This window comes from Gorilla gorilla, chromosome 8 (assembly GCF_029281585.2).
Source record: "Gorilla gorilla gorilla isolate KB3781 chromosome 8, NHGRI_mGorGor1-v2.1_pri, whole genome shotgun sequence".
NCBI classification, from domain to species: domain Eukaryota; kingdom Metazoa; phylum Chordata; class Mammalia; order Primates; family Hominidae; genus Gorilla; species Gorilla gorilla.
Window position 1 is genome coordinate 110,687,015 of NC_073232.2, and position 20,975 is coordinate 110,707,989.

At 51.1% G+C, this 20,975-nt stretch overlaps 1 protein-coding gene across 25 annotated transcripts in view; it reads right to left on the reverse strand.

Moving 5' to 3' along the window:
- Nucleotides 1–387: 387 nt before the first annotated feature.
- The window catches only part of HPS1 (HPS1 biogenesis of lysosomal organelles complex 3 subunit 1), a 29,997-nt gene continuing 9,409 nt past the window's right edge, over nt 388–20,975 (reverse strand). For 6 of the 25 annotated variants that reach the window (XM_055352703.2, XM_055352698.2, XM_055352704.2 and 3 more), the window contains exons 4-20: nt 19,035–19,172; nt 18,672–18,814; nt 17,381–17,489; nt 14,536–14,696; nt 13,976–14,075; nt 13,188–13,286; nt 12,970–13,039; nt 10,618–10,667; nt 9,213–9,380; nt 8,936–9,115; nt 7,655–7,716; nt 7,093–7,227; nt 6,948–7,008; nt 5,712–5,864; nt 3,417–3,530; nt 1,547–1,629; nt 388–1,099 (exon numbers count right to left, since the gene is read on the reverse strand). In XM_055352703.2, coding sequence (XP_055208678.2) covers nt 937–1,099; nt 1,547–1,629; nt 3,417–3,530; nt 5,712–5,864; nt 6,948–7,008; nt 7,093–7,227; nt 7,655–7,716; nt 8,936–9,115; nt 9,213–9,380; nt 10,618–10,667; nt 12,970–13,039; nt 13,188–13,286; nt 13,976–14,075; nt 14,536–14,696; nt 17,381–17,489; nt 18,672–18,814; nt 19,035–19,172 — 1,989 coding nt within the window. In that variant the 3' untranslated portion in view covers nt 388–936. Of the gene's footprint in view, nt 1,100–1,546; nt 1,630–3,416; nt 3,531–5,711; nt 5,865–6,942; nt 7,009–7,092; nt 7,228–7,654; nt 7,717–8,935; nt 9,116–9,212; nt 9,381–10,617; nt 10,668–12,541; nt 13,040–13,187; nt 13,287–13,975; nt 14,186–14,535; nt 14,697–17,380; nt 17,490–18,671; nt 18,815–19,034; nt 19,173–20,975 lie in introns of those variants that run through there. The other 19 variants (XM_031015223.3, XM_031015222.3, XM_031015224.3 and 16 more) reach the window with 9 other exon arrangements.

A 20,975-nucleotide genomic window follows, 5' to 3' on the forward strand; every position in this document is an offset into this window, starting at 1 on the left:
TGATCCTGTGCTGCAGTGGACGCTGACTTTCGCCACGCCGTCCTCTCTGGCCCAGCACCGGCCTCCTGGCCTCAGAGGAGCAGACACTCCCAGTCCCAGGGCTCTCAGGGTCTCTTGTCCCTGGGTCCATTCTGGGACAGGAACTTCTCAGTTGGAAGAGAGGGGCTGTACCCCTCGGGTGGTGGTTCTCAATCCAGGGCACACCACAGAAGCTTTGAAAGACATCAAAGCCTGGGCTCCACGGCCGCCAAGGGAATCCAAATCTCTGGGACAGGGCCAGGGGCTTGAGAACCCCAGCCCTAGGGCAGACGCCAGCCAAGCATGAAGGGGCTGGGACTTAGCAAGGGCTTATCAGCACTGACAGAAGGGTCTAGAAGCACTAGCATGTTGGGCTTCAGTGATAACAATGACCAACATTTATTGAGCACCTACCACATTGGGTAATCCTCACACCACCCTGGGAGGGAGGTGCCATCGCTTTAAATGTGGGGAATAGAAGAAACTTGCCAGGAGGTACAGAGAGGAAGTGGCAGCGCTGGAATTCAAACCCAGGCAAAGGAGCACCTTTTACCTGGGGTAGGAGAGAGCTTGCTGGGTGGGCTTCCTCCACGCAGGGAACAGCAGAGATGGGGCTTCCTCCCCATCTCCCAGGATAAAGGCAGAGGCAGCTCTGGAAGAGGAGCTGCTGCCACTGTTGTTTTACAAACATGACCCCTGGGCTTCCCTCTTCCTCCAGAGAGAAGGATCTGGGGCCTTGCTCAGTACCTGACATGGAGGGTGGTCTAGGTGGCGTTTTAGAAGCCCTGGGGCCACCCTGGGCACTCTGCCCCATCCTCAGGATGGCCACTGCAGACAGGAGGCTCTCGTCATGGGGAACAGTGGCAAGCAAGGGTGGCTGGAGGACAGGATGCAAAGGCAGACTGCGGCCACCTTGGCCTAGAGCAGGGGGATACGGGAGGCCTCCCAGAGGCGCCGGGCCAGCTGGCCGGCCTGCTGCACCAGCAGGTCAGTGGGGATGACAGACAGGTGCAGGGCCAGCAGCTCGTAGCACCTGACAGCCTCAGTTGGGCGGTTCTTGCTGTAGTAGCGCAGGAGCTTCCTGGGGAGGAAAGGGAGGATGGGATTCAGGAGTGAGGCTGTGGCACTCCTCCAGCGCCAGAGGCCTCTCTGGGCCCTCACAAGCAAATGCCCATGCCCTCGGTCATCTCACTAGGCCCCTGCATGTGGGCCTTGACAACCGCTCTGGTTCCTCACTGACCTAACAGTGGCATCCTGGCTACGAGGTAGCAGCGGGGATGTTCTGGGCCGGGCACAGACGTTCCCTGTGCTGCCAAGACCATGCCAGCAGGAAGGTGGAGGAGCACAGATGTACCCTCCACACCCATACTCCCTCGCTGCACACAGGGCCAGCTGGGAAGGTGTTCCCAGCGTGGATTTCTGGGTCTGAGGTAGGGCACTGCTGAAGCAGAAGCTGCTCCCGGCAGAGGCGAGCACTTATCACCCAAATGGGGGCATCTGTCCCCAGTGGCTCCCAATGCAGCGTCACCTGTAGTAGTCTCCTCCCAGCATGCCGATAGGCACTGAGTCGTCGGAGAGGACGGGCACCTCGATCATCTGGAGTTTGTACCCCTGAGGAGGGAGGACAGGGAGGCAGTGGGTGTGGGGGGAGTGCAAGGGCCTGAGTCAGACGCACCGGGCTTGCGGCCTGGCTTGGCTCTGTCATGTGTGCTGGGTGCTTGGGAAAATGCCTGGACCTTGTTTTTTCATCTTTGAAGTCAGAATAACAACAGTCACCTTATGAACATTAGAGAAAAAGTATACAAAGCTTCAAGGGCCGGCAGGGTAGCTCTCATTACCATCAATACCTGGACCTGTACAGGCCACAAACACACGCTCAGGAGGGCACCCTGCAGGGCTGTCATACAGGTCTTGAAGAGCAGAGCATTCACAAACGGCCCAAGCCTCTGCTCTGAAAGAATTGGGAATTCCCAGGGTCGGATAAGGTGGGGAAGGGAATTAAGATCTGCTGGACGTGCCGTGTGTGCCAGGCATGAACATGGCACTTAGCTGATGCTTGCGTGGGCACCGTGGCCTGCCCTGCAGGGGGAGTGGACTCCCTAGTGTGCAGGGCTGCCCCCACGGCACTGGCTGGGCTGTGTGGCTGGCATTCAAACCTGGCCTCTCCAGCCCGCAGCTCTGCCTCACTTTATCACCCCATGGGGCCACCCAAGCACACAGACTCCTGTCCCTCCCTAGAAGTGAAGGTAAAGGTCACAGGAATTTTCTAGCACTTCTGTTGTACACATGTCCTGGGCACTTCTGAGGGCACAGAGGAAAGCTGGGAGCCTGCAGGCCGGGGGAGCAGAGCTTGGGCTCTGGCTTCCTCACTTACAGCCTCGGTGGCCCTGGCCATGGCGTCTGATCTCCGGATCATTGTGTCTCCATCCGTACAACGGGGTCAGGAATCCCTGCCCCAGCCACTTTACAGGGCTGTGAGGGGGTAACTGAGAGAACAGTGGTGGAGAGCCCCAGTAACCGCCCTGCCCTATGGAAAGGGATGGCTGTCACCCTCAGTGAACAAAGAGAGTGCAGGGTGGGGGCAGGGGAAGGCACAGGAGTGCAGGGACCCAGAGACCAAGGGCTGCGAGGGAGGAGGAACACTCCTGAGAGCTGGAACAACCACTCCTGAGAGCTGGAACAACCACTTATGGTGACAAGCGAGATGCAAATAAAAGAGAAACAGGAGGAAAGCGAAGAAAGGGAAAAGACAGAGAGGAGGGAGAGACAGGAGGAGAGGAGCCCCAGCCACTGCACCCCTCACAGCCCTGTGCAGTGGCTGGGGCAGGGATCCCTGACCCCGTTGTATGGATGGAGACACAATGATAGTAAGTTCCCCTCACTGGACCCTACTCTGCAGTAACAGTGAGGCCCAGAAGAAGCAGTGCAGGGCCTGGAGGCCAGGGCCCCGAGCCACACCACCAGTGTCTCCTCGGGCAGCCTGGCTCACTGCTTCAAGCAGGGGCCTATGCTCTTGAGTTCAGGGGCCTATGCCACAGGGATGACCATGTGCCACACTTGGCACGTGACGCTGGCGACATGGAAGCGCTAGCGACAGTGTGTGGTCTGAGTCGCATTTCTCACAGTGGGGCATGTGCCTTTCTGCTCACATGTGTGCCTGGATGTCACGTGGACAATGGCAAGAATTTGCCAGACAGCTGGGCAGAGGGATCACAAAGCAGTTAAACGCCCATGTGAAAATGTGACCTCTGAACTCTGGCTCCCAACCTGCTGGGCTTACCAGCAACAAGAAGAGAAGATGAGACAGACAGACAACAATTCAGAAGAAAGGAATCAAAGAGTTACAGAGCGGGAAGTGTGTGTGGCCCGTCCTGGCCCAGGGACTCAGCCTCACCTACCATGTCATTCTCGAACCACAGGAAGTAGGAGCAGTAGAAATCCCCCTCCTGGAACAGCAGCGTGGTGTAGCCCTTCTGCAGGTATCTGCGCGCCAGCTGGATCAGAGACCAGACCTGGGGAAAAGACAGCAAGCATTACCACTCTCCCAGCCTTGGTCTGCCTGGGCAGCTCTCACCTCCGAAGGAAGGAAAGCGCACAGCCAAGAAGCTCCATGAGTGCCAGGGGCCTCTCCTAGTACCCGGGCACTGCCTTGGCTCAGAGCAGGAGGCTCAACAATAAATCATTATTGGATGGATGGACTACCCTCCAGTTAGCGTGGGGGCAAAATATATGTAAAAAAGCTTTGTGTAACTTTACTATACACATATGCCATAAATTAGTGAACTGGGCTAGTGTGGTGGCTTACGCCTGTAATCCTAGCACTTTGGGAGGCTGAGGTAGGTGGATTGCTTGAGCTCAGGAGTTCGAGACCATCCTGGGCAACATAGCAAAACCCTGTCTCTACAAAATATACAAAATAATTAGCCGGGTGTGGTAGCACACACCTGTAGTCCCAGCTATTTGGGGGGCTGAGATGAGAGGATCGCTTGAGCCCAGGAGGTCGAGGCTGCAGTGAGCTGTGCTTGTGCCACTGCACTCTAGCCTGGGTGACAAAGTGAGACCCTGTCTCAAAAAATAATAATATTAAAAAAAAATTAGTGAAATGATCATTTGGGCCAGAAAATAGCCAGGGACATCATTAATGAACACAGGAGAACAAGGTGTGGTCTCCTGAATCCCCTCCTCTGCCTGGGGTCGCCCACTCACCTAGTGCCCTTCAGGCTGGGAACTGATGGCACAGGTGAGTGACCCTGTAGGATGTCCTGAGCCAGGGGGGAAGTCCAAATCAGAGTTCACCAAGAGGTCAGATGGAAACACAGGGCCTGAGAAACCACGTGCCTTAGCTCCCCTGGGAATGTCCTCCTGCCTGATGCAGGGACTGTCACCAGTGCTGCCGGTGAAGTGCCCCAGGGAAGGCAGCAGGGACGCTGGGCTCTCTCCCACCTCTCAGGGCTGGGAAGAGACTCGAGGAGCCCTCTCCTCTACCCTTAACGGGAGGGACAGGCGATCTGCTCCAAACTGCATCACCATGCAATTACTCATTAAATCTGCCATGGATTGACTGTACTTTTCACGAAAGTAATTTGACAACATCCATCAATAATCTTAAAAACATTCCTCCCATCTGACTTAATAATTTCATTTCTAGGAATCCATATTGGGGACATAATCAGAGATGGGGACCCAGATGTATGCAAGGTGTATACTGCAGAATTATTTATAACAGCAAAAGCCTAGAAATAATCTGTATGTCTAAACATCAGGGAAATGGTTCAATAAATTATGTTACATTCACATGATGGACTATTACGGAGCTGCTAAAAATCATGTCTATAAAGAGTTAATGGCATGAGGAAAAGCATCTGATATAATGTGAAATGAAAACATGGTAGCAAAGTTGCACATACAGAGTGATCTCAACTACAACAAACTGTGCACAGAAAACCAACAGAAAGAAACGTACCAAGATAACCCCAACTGTCTCCAGAATGAGGGGCAAGGATGAAGATGGTGATGATGATGCCACCAGTAAGTACTGAATGAACTGTATCTGTATTTTGTGCTGCGTGCTATGCTAAATATTTGATACGTATCCTCTCATGTACTCTTCATAACTCTGTGATGTAAATAGCACTATTATTTCCTTCTACAGATGAGGAAACTGACCCTTGGGCTAAGTACTGCCCAAAGCCACATAACTGGTGGGAGACGGGGCTGGGCTTCCAACACATGCCTCCGCCACCCATCTTCCCATCTTGTTTTAAACATTAGAATACACTTTACTTGCCTCCCCCACCAAAACAAAGAAAGAAAAGAACACACACACACACACACACACACGTATAGTTTTTTTGGAGAGTGGCAGGGGTCCTCCCGCTATCAAAAATACAACTTTGCCATGAAAAACAGTCAGTTAAATAAGGAGAATAAAAGAATTTCCAGGGAATGTTTCCTTAACAGAAATCACCTTGTTTTAAATTCTGATGCCCAACTGATGGACCTTGCCGTTCTCTCCATTCTAGCTCATTCAACAAATACTTGTCGAGCATTTATTTATGCCGGCACTGGTCATTGCCTCCTCGGGCCTGCTGCCCAGCGCACTCTGCTAGCCCCAGGCATGTGGATCACACCAGGAAGGGCTACCCAATATTGGCTGAGGCCCACCCATCCCCGCCCTGGGTCCAAATGGTTACCTTAGTTTTGACAAAGGCAGCCAGCGGCCCCTTGCCCAACTCCGACGAGGTCTTTTCACTGCAGTTGAGGGAAGGCGCCACCATCTGCCCAGTGGTGCGGTCCACATAGATGAAGTGCACCAAGCCTGGGAAGTCTTCTAGGTAGGTGAAGGTCTGAGTTAAGGTGCTTACAAGCCAGGAGCTAGGGACGGCCTGCCTCTGTCCTGGGCTTCTAGCTGTGCCCAGTCATGGTGGCAGGAGGGCCAGGACTGCCTCTTTCCAGCAGCTTCCATTTCAGCCAAGCCCCCTGTATCCTTGCTTCCTCAGATCCTCCACTACCTTCCAGCTCCCCAGGCCTTGAAAAGCTGTAAGATCCTCGACACTTGCACATTTGACACGGGCAGTTCTGGCCCTACAGGAACATGGTATGCATCATTTTCACGAGGGATGAATTTAAGTCAGACACACGTGAGGCTGGAGTGTGAGCACAGCCACTTGGTTCCTGAGTGAGCCTAGCTGACTGCCCAACCTATGCACCTCATTGTGATCTTGCTAAACCCTTACACTTCATCATGAGAGTTTGGAAGGCTCCCATTTGGGAGGGGAAGAGACATCCATGGAAGGGCAGCAGCTGGTGGCTAAAGAGGCCCTCTGGCATCCTTCCACCTGCCCACTGAGGACCTGCCTCAGGAGACTGGGGGCTGGACATTTCAGAGATGATATGGGAAAAGCTGCTTTACATGAATTTTCATGGAAAATCAGTATTCGATAAAATTAGTGTTCCATAATAAAAGGGTCAAATAGTCTTAGGAATGGCTTTTGAAACAGGGATAAACATTTACTGTAGGCCTTCTAGAGCTTTTACATGCCACTGTGCACTGTCATGATCTAAGAAGGACAATGGCCCTTTCAACCAAACTAGACCACAGGAACCCACCCCGTCCCCACCCCTCGTGGAATACCTACTACCATTTTGCCAGCTGGGCAACACTGACATAAAGGGTCTTTATGGCTTTTGTGAATTAACTTTGGGACAGGAGGAATTCCTGAAATTTCAGCTTGAAGTATTCCTATAGACAAGGCACATGGGCCACTATGTCCCATTATTTTCCTTCAGAGAGGTGGTGAGCAGCTGATGGGGTGGAACATATATTCCCCTTCCCTGGGGCCCATAGTCCCTCCAGGGAGCAGGTGTGGAGGCAGCAGACCCAAGAGGCTTGTTGGGCTGGCTGGGGCCCCGGCGTCAGGATATGACACCATGGTGATGTTCCTCCTGCTCTTCACCAGCAAGAAGTCCTTCCAGTCCGTCAGCTTCTCCCTGCCAAGGGAAGCTCGGGCTGCGTGAAGGAAGTACGGGCCCCAGACCCTGCCCTGGCCATCCAGGGGGCCGCACTGCACTTACCGCATGAGCCTCTGCACTTGGTCCTGCAGGTGCTGGGGCAGGTGTGGGCCTCCCCTGCTGGGGGCTGTGGTCAGAAAGTTCAGCCGGTAGATGGCGCAGAGCTGCCGCTTCAGCTTCCCACATGCCTGGAGCAGCCTGAGCATGAGAGAGGAGGGCATTACAGCAGAAGGGACCTAGGGGAGCCCCTCGCCCTGTGCGGACCACCTTGTTCCTGCACCCAGGACAGACAGACCTGGGGAGCCCCTTTCCCCCTTGTGGACCACCCTGCTCTTGTACCCAGGACAGATCAACCTGGGGAGCCCCTCACTCCCAGGTGGACCACCCTGCTCCTGCACCCAGGACAGACAGATGGAAAGACCTAAGGGGGCAGCCACAGCTGATCAGGCAATAGGAAGGAGCTTCCCAGCTTCTCCACACAGTGCTCCACGTATGTGGGAAGAAATCTCCTTTCTTGAAATTATTTTGCTGATAAATGAAGTGCAGTGGTGGAGGAGATGTGGCCTCCCAGGGAACAGTCCCCTGGGCACACGACCCACCCCTTGTCCTGAGGCCCACCACTCACTCCCAGGAGGATCCGGGCTCACTTTTGGAGAAAGCCTTGGCCTTAAACTCCAGCCAGGTGCTCTGGAAGGAAGACAGGGGGCAGGTTTGCATCCCGACCATATTTCCAGTGAGGTCCAGGCCAAAGTCCTTCCCAGATCAGGCTCTGAGAGGGCACAGGGCCCCCAGACAAATCTGCCCATCTGGCCAATGCAGGCTACCCTGGCAGGCCCCACCAGCCCCCTGCAGACTTCAGTGTGCCATGTTCTAGTCACTCAGCAGCGTTTATTTAAAGGGCAGTTTCCAGGGGCTCACTGTCTGACGGGCACAGGCACGCATAGTAGCACCGTCACAGCAACCAGGCCAGCCCCTCGGGGTGGGGGGCACACATAGGGCAGCGGCTGGGGTGTGCGGACGAGGTGCTGCTGCAGGAGCTGGGAGGGCATGGGGTGGGCATGGGGTAGCCATGCAGGGGGCGGCCTCACGGGATCTCTATAAAGCAGAAGAACTTGGTGTTCTAGTGAAAGTGCTCCTTAGGACACCCTGAGGCACTGCAGGATGTGGCACTGCCTCTGCCTCCGTGAAGAGGAGCCTGGGTCTGGGGCATCAGCTGCTTGCTCTGCCTCCTCCAGCCAATCCTGCAGCCTTCAGACTGACAGGCACTCCAGCCACAATGGGTCCCAGCTCCTCAAACACCAGGCGCCGCCACTGCTTAAATCCAGAGTCAAGCCCCACCTGCCCCACTGCTGTCCAGGCCCTGATCTGGGCTTTGTCAGAGCACGGGGTGATGGACTGTTTCTACTGCCTGCACGTTCTCACCTGTCTCCTGGTGTCAGCTCCCCACCTGGGCCCTAAGCTCACTGCGGGTGGGGTGGAGCCCTGACCTGCACGTCCCCGTGTTGCCCTGCGAGCCCGGGGACACAGCCCCGCTGCAGAGAGGAAGCCCGCGACGGGCGGATCCCGACTGCACTTGCTCACGGCATCCGGGCTCTGGCTCCACTGCTCATGAGCCGCATAAGCTTGGCCAAGTTAAAACCTGTCTAAGCCTTAGTTTCCACACCTAAAAAAGAGGAATTATAATTCGTATTCTGCCAAACACACATAAAAAGATTCTGAAAACCAAAAAGCAGCTAAGTTTTCAATATCATTTCATAATAGGGAAAACAAGGATCGTAGGCCCGGGAGACGTGGAGCCGGGACAGGAACCCAGGCCCGCTGGCCCCTCAGCTGCTGTGGACCGGATGCACCCTGCTGCCAGCCCTGCCTCTTCCCCAGGTGGGGAGGACTGGAACTCGGGTCTCACCTGAATCTCCTGTGCCCCTCGATTCTTGACAAACTTGTCCATCCTCTGGCGCAGGTCTCCCACGAGGGGCTGGGAGCGCAGGGAGGCCCCGGGCTCCGGCCCTTCCTTCAGCTTCTTCTCCAGCATGGAGAAGCCATCCATCAGCTGGGACAGAACCAGGGCCAGGGGCGCGCTGGGGCTCTGAGGATAAGGGCCGAGAGCCGGGTGAACGGGGCTGCCCCTGGGGAAGACGTGCCAGCCCTAACCATCATCAGGGCAGGGTGAGGGGCTCTCCTACCCTGGTCAGGAGCACCAGGTTGATGCCCTGCCACAGGGGCAGGCAGTACATGGTGTGGGGCACTAGGGGGCAGTAGCTTTCCTTCACGTTGGCATCCAGGAAGATCCTTCTGGGGCCGGAAGGCACAGGGCAGTGGGGAACCAGTGTTTGGAGGGTGTCCTCTGCTATCTACAGAGGAAGAAGAGCTGCAGTGAGACGTGGGATCCCTAAGTTGGACCCACCCATTGCGGCCCTATCTGTGAACCACAAGAAATAATCATTTTTAGCTCCAAGAAACTCCAGTTTTAAAATTCCTGCACTCTGCTGAACCTGCCTTTGCAGCTCCAGTTTCGCTGTTGCCCCTCTCCCTCAGCTGCTCCTGGGCCTTTCTGCCCAGAGTCTGGCCCGGGTGCCAAGCAGGGCAGTGGGCAGGGGCAGAGGGGCTGGGTGGTGGCACAGAGGACCGAGAAGGCAGGGAAACACTCGTGGATGGGGAGCGGACGGGGAAAGGTCCCCTCCCCACATTTGCAACAGATGGAGGTATCCAACGTTCAACATTGTATAATTTCAGTCACCCTCAGAACATCCCAACAGCCACTCAAATTGGGGAAAATGAGGCATAAAGTGACCAAATGGGCAAGGCTCCAGCCTTACAGAGGGATCTAAGCAAAAAAGCCTTTAGTGCAAAAAATTATAGAATTAAGGAAATCATGAGAGATGCCACAAAAATTCCTCTTCAGTGTCATACGTAACAGCAAACACTGGACACAGTGACGCGATTTTCCTGGGGATTTGCTAGATAAATAACATATGCATGTGATGGACTCCCAGTCATTACCAACCACACTGTGGGAGTGCTTAGGAAACGGAAAAATGTTTAAATAAAAAAGTATAATGAAACACGTTAGTATCCAAATCTGATTTTAAAAATACACATGTGTACATATGTAGTGTGTGTGTGTGTGTGTGTGTGTGTGTGTGTGTGTAAAGTCATAGGAAAAAAAGACTAGAAGGAAACACCCCAAGATGTTAATCTCATTTTGAGGACGGAATTAAGAGTAATTTTTATTCCCTTTTTTATAGTTTACTTTTGTATTTCCTGATTTTTCTACAATAAATATACATGCTCACTTAAAAAAAATAAAAAATTCTATTGGACTTTCACTCCCAAGAACAATGGAGCTGAGGGACAGCACCTGGGGGAGGGGAGGGGCAAGTTCGCCACCCCTCACAGCCCATTCCTGGACCCTGCCTCTGGGCTGAGCTCTGGCACCAGGACAGGCACCTGCACTGACCAGCCCTGGGGTGGGCAGGAGGAGGGCTGGCACGGGTGGAGTCACCCTGGAGGCGAAACCCTCAGAGCCCCCAATACTCACTGCGGCATCTCAGATCAGCTGGCGCCCAGGCAGGCACGGGAGAAACTCACCTGAAGGGCATCCATGGGGGGGGTGCCCCCCTCCAGCCAGATGGTGCTACCTGCAGGCCACAGGTAATAACATAACGATGTAAGTACCATGAGATGTAAGCAATGGCTCAACAGCATGGGGTAGGGGGCCCAGGTGCCCCCCACAACCTCAGCCCTTGGCCGCCAGCTCCACGCAGGGGTGCTAATGTGGCTGGGGCAACACCCCTTCATCCTAAGCTGGCAGGCACAAGGTGAACTCTGCAGTACCAGGGCTAAGGCAGCCTGGGCCTGGCAGAGAAGCTGCCCCCAGAGCCAGCTGCTGAGAATCAAGCTCCTGAGGACATGTTTGGTAATGGTGGTCAGGGGGTAGAGGGGCATCTTCCTCCCCGCTCCCTTGTCCCCAATCCCCTCCTTGTTCTGTCCCCTGTATTCCTTCAGGCCTCAACCCGCCCCTCAGGAGTCAGCACACACAGTCCACGTTTGCCCATTTATTTATTCAACCAGCAAGCTCTTACTGAGCACCTGCTGTGTGCTGGGAATTGAGGTGGATTTCCTTCCTAATATAACGCACAAAAACCTACTGAATCCACCACATATCTGAAATATTATGTGTCTGTAATAATACTGTTACCTCTTATATTTCATTGCAAACAACCCTCATTTATAATCATGTTTCTTTGGGGGAAGTATGTTCCTACATCTTAAACACCTGATTTACAAATGGATGAGTGCAACCCAAGCCATTTGTAAGTTGTGAGTTCTCTGCACGGTGGAACAGCATTATTTTTTACAGTTCTAAGGCATAAAAAACCACTATCAAGAGAGAGGGACTGGGAGGAAGATGGTGATGAATGAGGAAGGGAGTGGTAAGAGGAACTTCGGAGATTACCCAGAACTCTGCTTCTCAACAGGTCTCAGGCTCACCAAGAGCTCAGGGAATCTGAAGATAGCTAGGAACCCTCACCCCGGGAATGCACAGGCATCAATGAGTTTGCACACAGTCTCAGGGGGTCCTAGGCTTCCAGCCAGACCTAAAGTTAAAAGCATCTAACCCAGTGGTTGTCAACCTCGGCTACACATGAAAATCATTTGGGGACTTTTACAAAATCCTGATGCCCAGGGCATAGCTCAGACCAACTGAGTCAGCATCTCCGGGCACAGGCTCAGCTTCAATAGTTGTTAAAGATCCCCAGGTGAGCTCAATATGCAGCCAGGGGGCAAAGCATGCTGTAACCTAAATCTGTGCACAGCAGTGGTTTGCACCTGAGGCACACTGAACTCACCTGGGAAAATTTCCTAGAAGTATTCACACCTGGGTCCCAGGCCCACAGACTGTAACTTAATTGGGCTGGCTGAAGCTGCCTGGTGATTCCAATGTGCCAGGGTTGGGTTAAAAGCAGCCACATAATAAATTCCTTTCAAATCCTAGTCCCCAGTAGGTTTCTCCTCCTGAAACCCTGGTCTTCTTTCTTCCATCAGATGATGTGGAGGGACCACAGGACGCTTTTTTTTTTTTTTTACCTAAGAACTTCAGAAATAAATGTAATGTTTATTCATAGTGACCACAACAGTCTGGATTTTGGTTTATCTACTTCTTTAAGCAAGGTTGTCCATTTTTTGTTAACATTTTGAATATTTGTAGGTTGTTTTTTTTTTTTGTGAGACAAGAGTCTTGCTCTGTCGCCCAGGCTGGAGTGCAGTGGCATGATCTCAGCTCACTGCAACCTCCACCTCCCGGGTTCAAGCAATTCTCCTGCCTCAGCCTCCCGAGTAGCTGGGATTACAGGCGCCTGCCACCAGACCTGGCTAATTTTTGTATTTTTAGTAGACACAGGGTTTCGCCATGTTGGCCAGGCTAGTCTCGAACTCCTGACCTCAGGTGATCTACCCGCCTCGGCCTCCCAAAGTGCTGGGATTACAGGCGTGAGCCACCACACCTCAACCATTTTGAATATTTATAGTTTTTTTTATTGTTTACCCACATACTTTGGAGAAACAAAGTATAAACTACAGATGCTGAATATATTTTAGGATGTATAGAAATTAGATGATTATTACTAAATTTAACTTAATTTTTAATTTTAATTACAAAAAAGATGAGTCTGAGAATGCATGTACAAAAGTTTTAAATGAATCAACTCGTCATCAACAGCTTTAGGGATCAGTGGAGTGGTCTTAACAGTCCTTGAGTTCAGGCTGGAGCTGGCAGGGAAGATGGGGAGCCGCAGACAGCGTCCTGTGCTCTAGGAACACGGGTACCTGCACTCAAGCCTTAGGAGGCACGGGGGTCCACTGAAGCCTAAGACAGATGTCCTGGGCTGCCTGTCACACGCAGCTAGCTATTGTTTCCTCCTGCTTTCCTCCGGGCCTCACCTGAGCTCTGATCGCCAGGGGAAGGAGCTGGTGTGAAGTACTCCTCAGGGAGGGAGAAGCTGTCTGTCTCCTGGAATGGAGAAGGTGGCTCAGGTTGAGAGGCTCTCCCAGCTGGCTCAACCCTGTCCCTGCTCTCCCAGGAGGGATGGGAAAGGCCTGGTCGCCTGCAGAGGCTGATCCCCTCCTGCCCCTGACTCCACAAAGTGCACAGCACACACCGTCTCTGCAGAGCTCCCCCTAGTTGGGCCCGTGGAGTGAGGGCTCCAGGCTTGCTGCACGGGGATGTTCTGGCTGCTCCGGGCCCTCCGCGGGGAAGGCTGTGCAGGGCAGGGGAGAGGCTGGTTAGCTCCTATCTGACCTGGCTCCCTCCACCCCTTCTGCCTCCCAGCGCTTCACAGAGAAGCCTCCACCCCTCCACCCCTCCACCCCTCCACCCGTTCCAGGTACAGTCCTGGGTGTGTGGTCCTCAGACTTCCCAGGGATTCGATTCTAGGCGGTCTGTTCTGTGGAAATTCGAGAAATTCCAACACAATGGTATCCAACCCACCACCACCCCTGGTGACGAGGTCAACAGCGATGGTGGTGGCTGACACTCACTAAGCATTCACTATGCCCCAGGCAGTGCCGGGCTCTGTGGGAACCACCCCTTTTGTCCCTCCAAATACCCCTGAGAGGTAGATGCTTTGTTATTCCCATTGCACAGATAAGGGCATTGAGGCTCTGGGGGTGCAAGTACGGGCTCAGCTCACACAGCCAGGTGGTGAAGCTGGGTTTCAAACCATGGCTGACTTGAAAAATCTGCACTTTTAACCCACTGGACCATGTGCACTCCAGAATTCCCCTTACATCTGAAAGCAGTGGGAAAGAAGTCACGCCCAACCACACACCCAGAATTGTGACTTAGAAAACATGGAGTCCCCAGGGGGAGCCTGCCCACCATCTCCAGGCAGGTTTTCTGAACTACCTCCCTAATGGCCTCCCTCTGCCCAGAGAGCTGCCCTGAGACCTGAATGTCGTCCTCTGCTGTGCTCTCGCTGGGGTAGAGGTCCTGAACCAGGAGGATGAGGGCAAGCAGGTCGGCCGGGCGCAGGGAGCTGGCACTGTGGCTGCAGACACAGGAGCATGGCCACCCATCAGCACGTGCCCAGCAGGAGACGGGGCAGGCAGGTTAAAGGAGTGTGGAGCCTGGCCCCTGCCCTCAAGGAGCAATGTACTTCTGGAGATGGGCAAGGCACAAATACAATTAATTAACTCGTCAAATTTCAAAATAAAACTTGGTTGTATAGAACAAAGAAAAGAAAATGATTTAGCAGTGGGAAAGCACCAGGGACCAAGAACAACATAAAAGGAAGTTCTAGATTGAGACTCTAAGACAGTGTTCCAGGAAGGAATGATACAGAGAAATGAGTGAGCTGAAAAAGGTTGGAGAATCAAATCTGGGAAGGTTTCAGGCTTCATGGAGGAGGTGATTCTTGGCTGGGCAGGTGGTGCTTTTCAGGCAGAGGCAATAGGGGAGTGAGAAGGCCAGGGAGCCTTTAGCCACCACACGTCGGACCTTGAGCTCACCTAGAGTAGAATGCCAGCAGCTTGGAGTGCACGAGCAGGAAGGCATGCAGGGCCTCCTCGCCTCCCCGCTCGGGGCTGGTGTTGACAGCCTGGATGACGTGCCGCTCCAGCGCCTCTATGCACAGCTCACAGAGCTGGGGGTGAATCAGTCGCTCCAGGGCCTAGCCAGGGCAGGAAGGGAGAGGAAGCCATATCACCAACAACCTTGCCCCACTCCAAGCCCTGGGCTAGTGGGGACATTCACTCTGTCCACAGTGAGCTTGGACTCTGCACCAGATACTTGGAAACAGGGGGACTAAGACCCACCAGGTCCCAGCCTTCCTGAGGCTTACTGTCTGGTCACTAGACTCCAGTGGATGAGGCAAGGCAATACACAAGGAAATAAAGTAAGTGCCATTTGTAAATAAGCACCAAGTACAAAATACACAGCACTAGGCTAGAGAGAAATAGCAAAGACCTCCTTGGGTAGGGTGTCCAAAGAAATGTCCCTGAATTAGGTCACCTTTAAACTAATATCTAAACAACCGGATGGCCCACCAGAGAAAGAGGGAGAGAGAGAGAACATGGCAAGTCAAGGAAACTGCATATTCAGAGGCCCTGAGATGGGGAGAGAGTTTGGAATGGTGCTGTCCAACAGAAATAAAAGGAAGGCCCTATGCATAATTTAAATGTTTCCAGTGACCACATTAAAAAAGTAAAAAGAAACAGTTGACATTAATTTTAATGATATATTTCATTTTACTGAATATATCCAAAATATTATCACCATATGATACAAAAGCCTTATTAATGGAATGTTTTACATTCTTTTTTGTGCTAAGTTACCAAAATCTGGTATATATTTCACATGCATAGCATAACTCAATTTGCACTAGTTATATTTCAAATGTTCAACAGCCACATGTAGCTAATGACTATCATATTGGACAGATCTAAATATAGAGTTTTCCTGAAACTTAAAGAAGTTTCATGTGACTAGCACTCAGTAAGTGTGGACAAGAGAGGCATAAGATGAAGCTGGAGTGAAATAGGCAGCGATAGATCACACAGGGCCTGGTAGGCTTGGGAAGAGTTTGGATTTTATACTAATGGCATTAGGTCACCTCCTAAAAGAAGTCTTTCCTAATGTCCCAGAAAGAGTTTACCACTCCATCTCTTGTGCCACCATGGCTTTTGATGAAAAACCTAATATGGCACCAGGATTCTTTATTATATCTTTTAGTATATACATGGCTGATTTCCCCTCAAGGGCAGTGAATATATCTTTATTCATCTCTTTATTCCCATGGCCTGGCACACCTCTTAGCATATAATAGGTACTATATGTTTATTGGAAGAGTGAATAAGTGGGGGTGTGAGAATGAATTCCTTCAGATCTATTTTCCAGCTCATTAATTCTCCCTCTAGCTATGCCTCATCTGCTATTTAACACATCCCTTGAGTTTTTCATTTTAACAACTATGTTTTCTTTTCTAAAATATCTGTACGTGTTCTTTTTCAAATTTGCCTGGTCAATTTAGAGTTTCTTCTTATCTCATTTTGTGATTCTACATTTCATATTTTTAAATATTTCATAGTTATTTTATATTCTATACCTAATAGTTCCAATGTATCAAGTGCCTTGGGATCTAAATCTGTTGGTGATTGATTTTCCTGACTCTCACTCATGGTGGCTTATTTTCTTCCATATCTGATTTTCTTCAGTTGTGAGTTCACGTTTGTTTGATCTTTACCTTTCCTGCTCTAGCAGTGGTTTTCAAAGTGTGGTTCCTGGACCAGCATAATAAACAGCACCTGGGAATTTTTTAGAAATGGAAGTTCTAGGGCCGGGCACTGTGGCTCACGCCTGTAATCCCAGCACTTTGGGAGGCCAAGTGGGCAGATCATGAGGTCAGGAGTTCGAGACCAGCCTGACCAACACAGTGAAACCCCATCTCTACTAAAAACACAAAAATTAGCCAGGCATGGTGGCACGTGCCTGTAATCCCAGCTACTCAGGAGGCTGAGGCAGGAGACTCGCTTGAACCCGGGAGGCAGAGGTCACAGTGAGCCAAGATTGCTCCACTGCACTCCAGCCTGGGCAACAGAGCGAGACTCCATCTCAAAAAAAAAGAAACGCGAGTTCTAGAGCCCCCATCCCAGACTTGCTAAATGAGAAATGCTGAAAGTGAGGCCCAGTAACCTGTATTTAACAAGCCCTACAGAGGATTCTGACACACACTGGAGTATGAAAACCACTGCTTGAAAGAGAATTTGGTTTACCTCTTTAGGAAGGCAACGAGTGCTACTGACCAGCAGCCACTTTAGTTTTTATTTTTAATTTTTTAGTTTTTTATTTACTAGGGCTTTATAAAAGGACCAGTAGCCACTTTAACTTTTTGGGGCTGGGCTTAACCTAGAGTTGCAGGCTCAGCTCTCCTATGCTGCTGCTGGCCTAAGGCTATTTACTGGCTGTAGTGCTGGTATCATTTGCACTCAGGGAATCTTGCCTTTAGCGCTGTGTTTTTCTCCACTGCTTTCCCCTCCAGTTCCAGCTCAATATAATTTTGTGGGAAAAGGAGGGGAGGGTTGAAGGAACTGTCTTCAAAGATTTCTGTAATTTACAGTGAACCCAAAAATTACATTAAAAGTCTGTGTTATCCAGGATCGAGCTGTTTTACTATGCGAAAGCCCATCAGGGTACCCAACCCTCCATATGGCCAGAAACAACAACTCTCTCTGAATACACGAGTTTCAGGGGCTGCTTGTGCCTTCATTCATTAGGGTTAAAACATGGTCTTCAAGCTGGACGCCCCCTCTGACCTGACAGCTTCAAGTCCTGAGGACTCCCGCGCCCAGTAGTCACCTCCACGGCGAAGCACTGCTCCTGCTCCCGCAGGCGGCTGTAGGTCCACAGCAGGCTCTGGAAGTGCTCCCACAGCTGGACACGCTGCGCCAGGTCTGGGGGCCGCAGCCTGGGGGCAGAGCCAGAGAGGGCGGGAGAGATCACGAGAAAGCTGGTCTCCCCCACACCCAACCAAAGGACCACAGTCTCAGCTCAGCATCAGAGCTTGGTGAGCCCATGTGACCTGCCCACACAGCTGGGAAAGGGGGCCACGTTTCCGGCCAAGCTCTAGCTGTGGAGTGGGGTGGGATAGGCACGGAGCCAGAAGGCAGGCAGCTGAGCAAATCACCTCACTCTTCAGCCTCTGTCACACAAACACATGTCATACAAAGCCAGCTAGAGAGAGCCAGGGTGATGCTTAAGCTTCTCACACAGAGGCCACTGAACACAGAAAGATCTGGTCCATCATCAGGGCCCTACTCAGGGTCGCAGCCATCTCGGATGCTGGCAATGTCTGCACTGGCCACTGTGGTTCACGTAACAGGCATCCGCCACCTGCAGCATTTGCCACTGAAACCATGACCTATCTGGGCTAAAATGACTCATGAAACAATGTTTGTGCATTTGAGAAATGCCTCAGTATGGGTAGTTGCTCATATCGCCACAAAACTCTAAAGTCCCAGAGCTTCACACTCCGCAGCTTCCCAATCCATCTTAGAGAATCAGGGGGTGGTGATACCATGAACTTCTCTTTTCTAGGTCTACATTTCAACTACAAGCCTTTTCTGGGGTCCCTCCCACCTCAGTGTATACTCTGAACCATGATTCTCTTTCCCCAAGTTCTTTACTGTGGGCCCAGAGACAGGTTTTAAGGTCTGTCTCCTGAGAAAACCTTCACGAGACTGTATGAGTGTGCATGGGCTTGTGTTTTTCTGGAGAGAGAGTCTGAAGCTTGAGAAGCCAGAGAGGACTAGCTCAGACCAGATTTGTAATGACGGGCGATGATGTTGGGAGGATGGAAAGAGCACTGGACTGAGAGTCCTGAGCTCAAATATCCAGTTTGGATGTGGCCACCAACCAGCTAGATGACCCCAGGCAAGTGAGTTCCATTCTCTGCTCTGTTTCACCAGATATAAAGTCAGAGGGTCAGACCAGATGGTCTCCAAGGTTCACTTGAGCTGTTTCTCTGACCTAGGGACCCAGCTGGGGGTAGTGTGTGAAAAATGGCAGCTTCACAGGGGCTGGGCACACGCTGCCTGGCCCAGCGAGGGTGCTCGGCAAAGGACAGAGGGGACCAGCTTTGAAGACTCACTCCTTTCGGATAAGATGACCGTCCACAGTCACCAGCCCAAAGTGCACTTCGAACAGGTACTTGAGCACATACAGCTTCCGCCGCAGGTCCCCCTCGCTCTCGGTGTGGTCACCATTGATGGCAATGAACAGGCATTCTCCAAACTGCAGGCACAGGCAGGCCAGTGTCAGCCAGCCCCAAGGGCACTCCCTTCACCTGCCCTGGTCTCTGCAGACAAGCCAGGGGAGGCTCGGGTCCCAGGTGGGTTTGATAAGATGCCGTTTCTGCCTTCTAAAGGAGTCTAAAGTTCCAAATAAGAGAGGCCTGTGGACTCCCCATCAAGCTGAGGGAAGAGGAACATGGGCCCCAGAGCTATAGACTTACCAGGTGAAGGACATACAGGAAGTTGCCATTTTCCGTGGAGAAGCAGGTGTAGGTGTCCGAGAGCTTCTCCAGCATCGTCATGGAGGAGATGATGACCGGGGCTAGGAGGGTGCTGAGCTGGTCCTCCAGGGCAGGGAGCTGCAAAAATGGGGGAAAATTTCACAGCTTAGAGTGGGCCAGACACCAAGAACAAAGGAAGGGACAAGATCAGGCCTTGATATCAAGGGTTCCATAGTGTTAGACCCTCCTGGGAGGGTATCACTGTCCTGGTAGGGAGGGGGGCAAAAAGAGACTGTCCCCAACACTTTGGGTGGTGGTTAGGAAGAATGGGGAGGGCCAGCTGGGTAATGCTGCTGTTTAGGCTCTGAATCTAGAAGGAAACATTAAGGAATTGGGCCTCATTACAACAGTGGAATGTGGGGAGCACTGAACGGGGAGCTGGAAGGAAGTTTGTAGCATGTACCAAAGTCTATGCTGTTTTTTGCAATAAGTCTACTTTGGAAAATTTGTCCTAAGGAAGATGATCAGAGATTGGGACAAAGATACATGCACAAAGATGTTCACTACTGCATAATTTATAATAGCAAACAACTGGAAAAAAATGTTAACATCTAGTATCAGGGAAATAGTTAAATAAATAGCAGTACATCAAAATTATGGAAGGGTCTATAGCCACTTAAAATATTAGAGTGTTTCAATGACATGGAAAATTCCTCTGATACAATGTTGTAGCTAAAAATAAAACAAGAATGTGAATGCATAGAAAAAACGAAGTATTGATAAAATACTGAGAAAGCCAACACTATTAAAGTTACTTCTGGATAGAGGAATTAGGAGTGATTTTTTTCCCTCTATTTTTAAGTATGTTTCTGTACTTTTCCTATTTTCCATAACAAGCCTGCATTGACTTTGATAAGCTCTTCCTCCATCCATTCTCTCAGCTCTCCAAAAGAAGGAACAAAACAAATAAACAAAAACAAAAAGGAACTGGACAAGTTTGTTGCAAATGTGTGAATAAAATGGGATAAAGCCAGTGGAACAGTTACAACTCAAATTCTCCGTAGTGGAATAAAAAGAAAGGAAGAAAACAGCAGACTTCCCAAGAAGATTTCAGGAGATGTGAATGAAATATGGGGAAGGCATAGTCCTAACTTGGAGCTGGGGAAGTCTACAAGAAGCTGAGTAAGACCTTGCCTTGAAAAGAAAGACAGGCAACTGGCCAGCGGGAAGGTGCAGCATTGAAGTACAAGTGGGACACAGCACTATGGAGTAGGTTTTCCTGCCAACATTCGGGAACCAAGGACTGTGCCCAGCTCCCACAGTTAGTCTGTCCAGCTTTCACAGTGGCTCCCACTTATCATTCTGGTTCCAGCTCAGATTTTTTTTTTTCTGGCCACCTCAGGCTACCGCCCTCCACCTCCGTCACTCCCCATCCCATACCCCATTTAACTTCTCCAGACTATTTGTCACTATCTGAACTCATGGTACTTATTTGCCATCTGGTTCACTGTACAATGTCCTTCTTTAGACTCTAAGTTCCATGAAAGCAAGGATCATGTTGCTACGTTTACTGCTTTACCCCGAGAGACTGGCACATGGTAGGTTCCCAATTAATATTTGGTTAATGAATACCCCACAGATAGGCGAGAATTCCATAAACAGGCAAGAATTCAAATATTTGCTGAATTATTCATATACCATGATTTTCTTGAACAAATTTTATTAATAGAGAAGTCACTTATGAATCTAGATGTTGATAGAAGCTCATCATAAAAGCAGTATAGTCACATACTGAAGAGCAATGTTTTGGTCAGCAACAGACCACGCATGATAGTGGCCCCATAAGATTATACTGCTTTATTTTTGCTATACCTTCTCTATGTTCATTCAGATACACAAACATTTCCATTGTGTTACAACTGCCTGCAGTATTCAGTACAG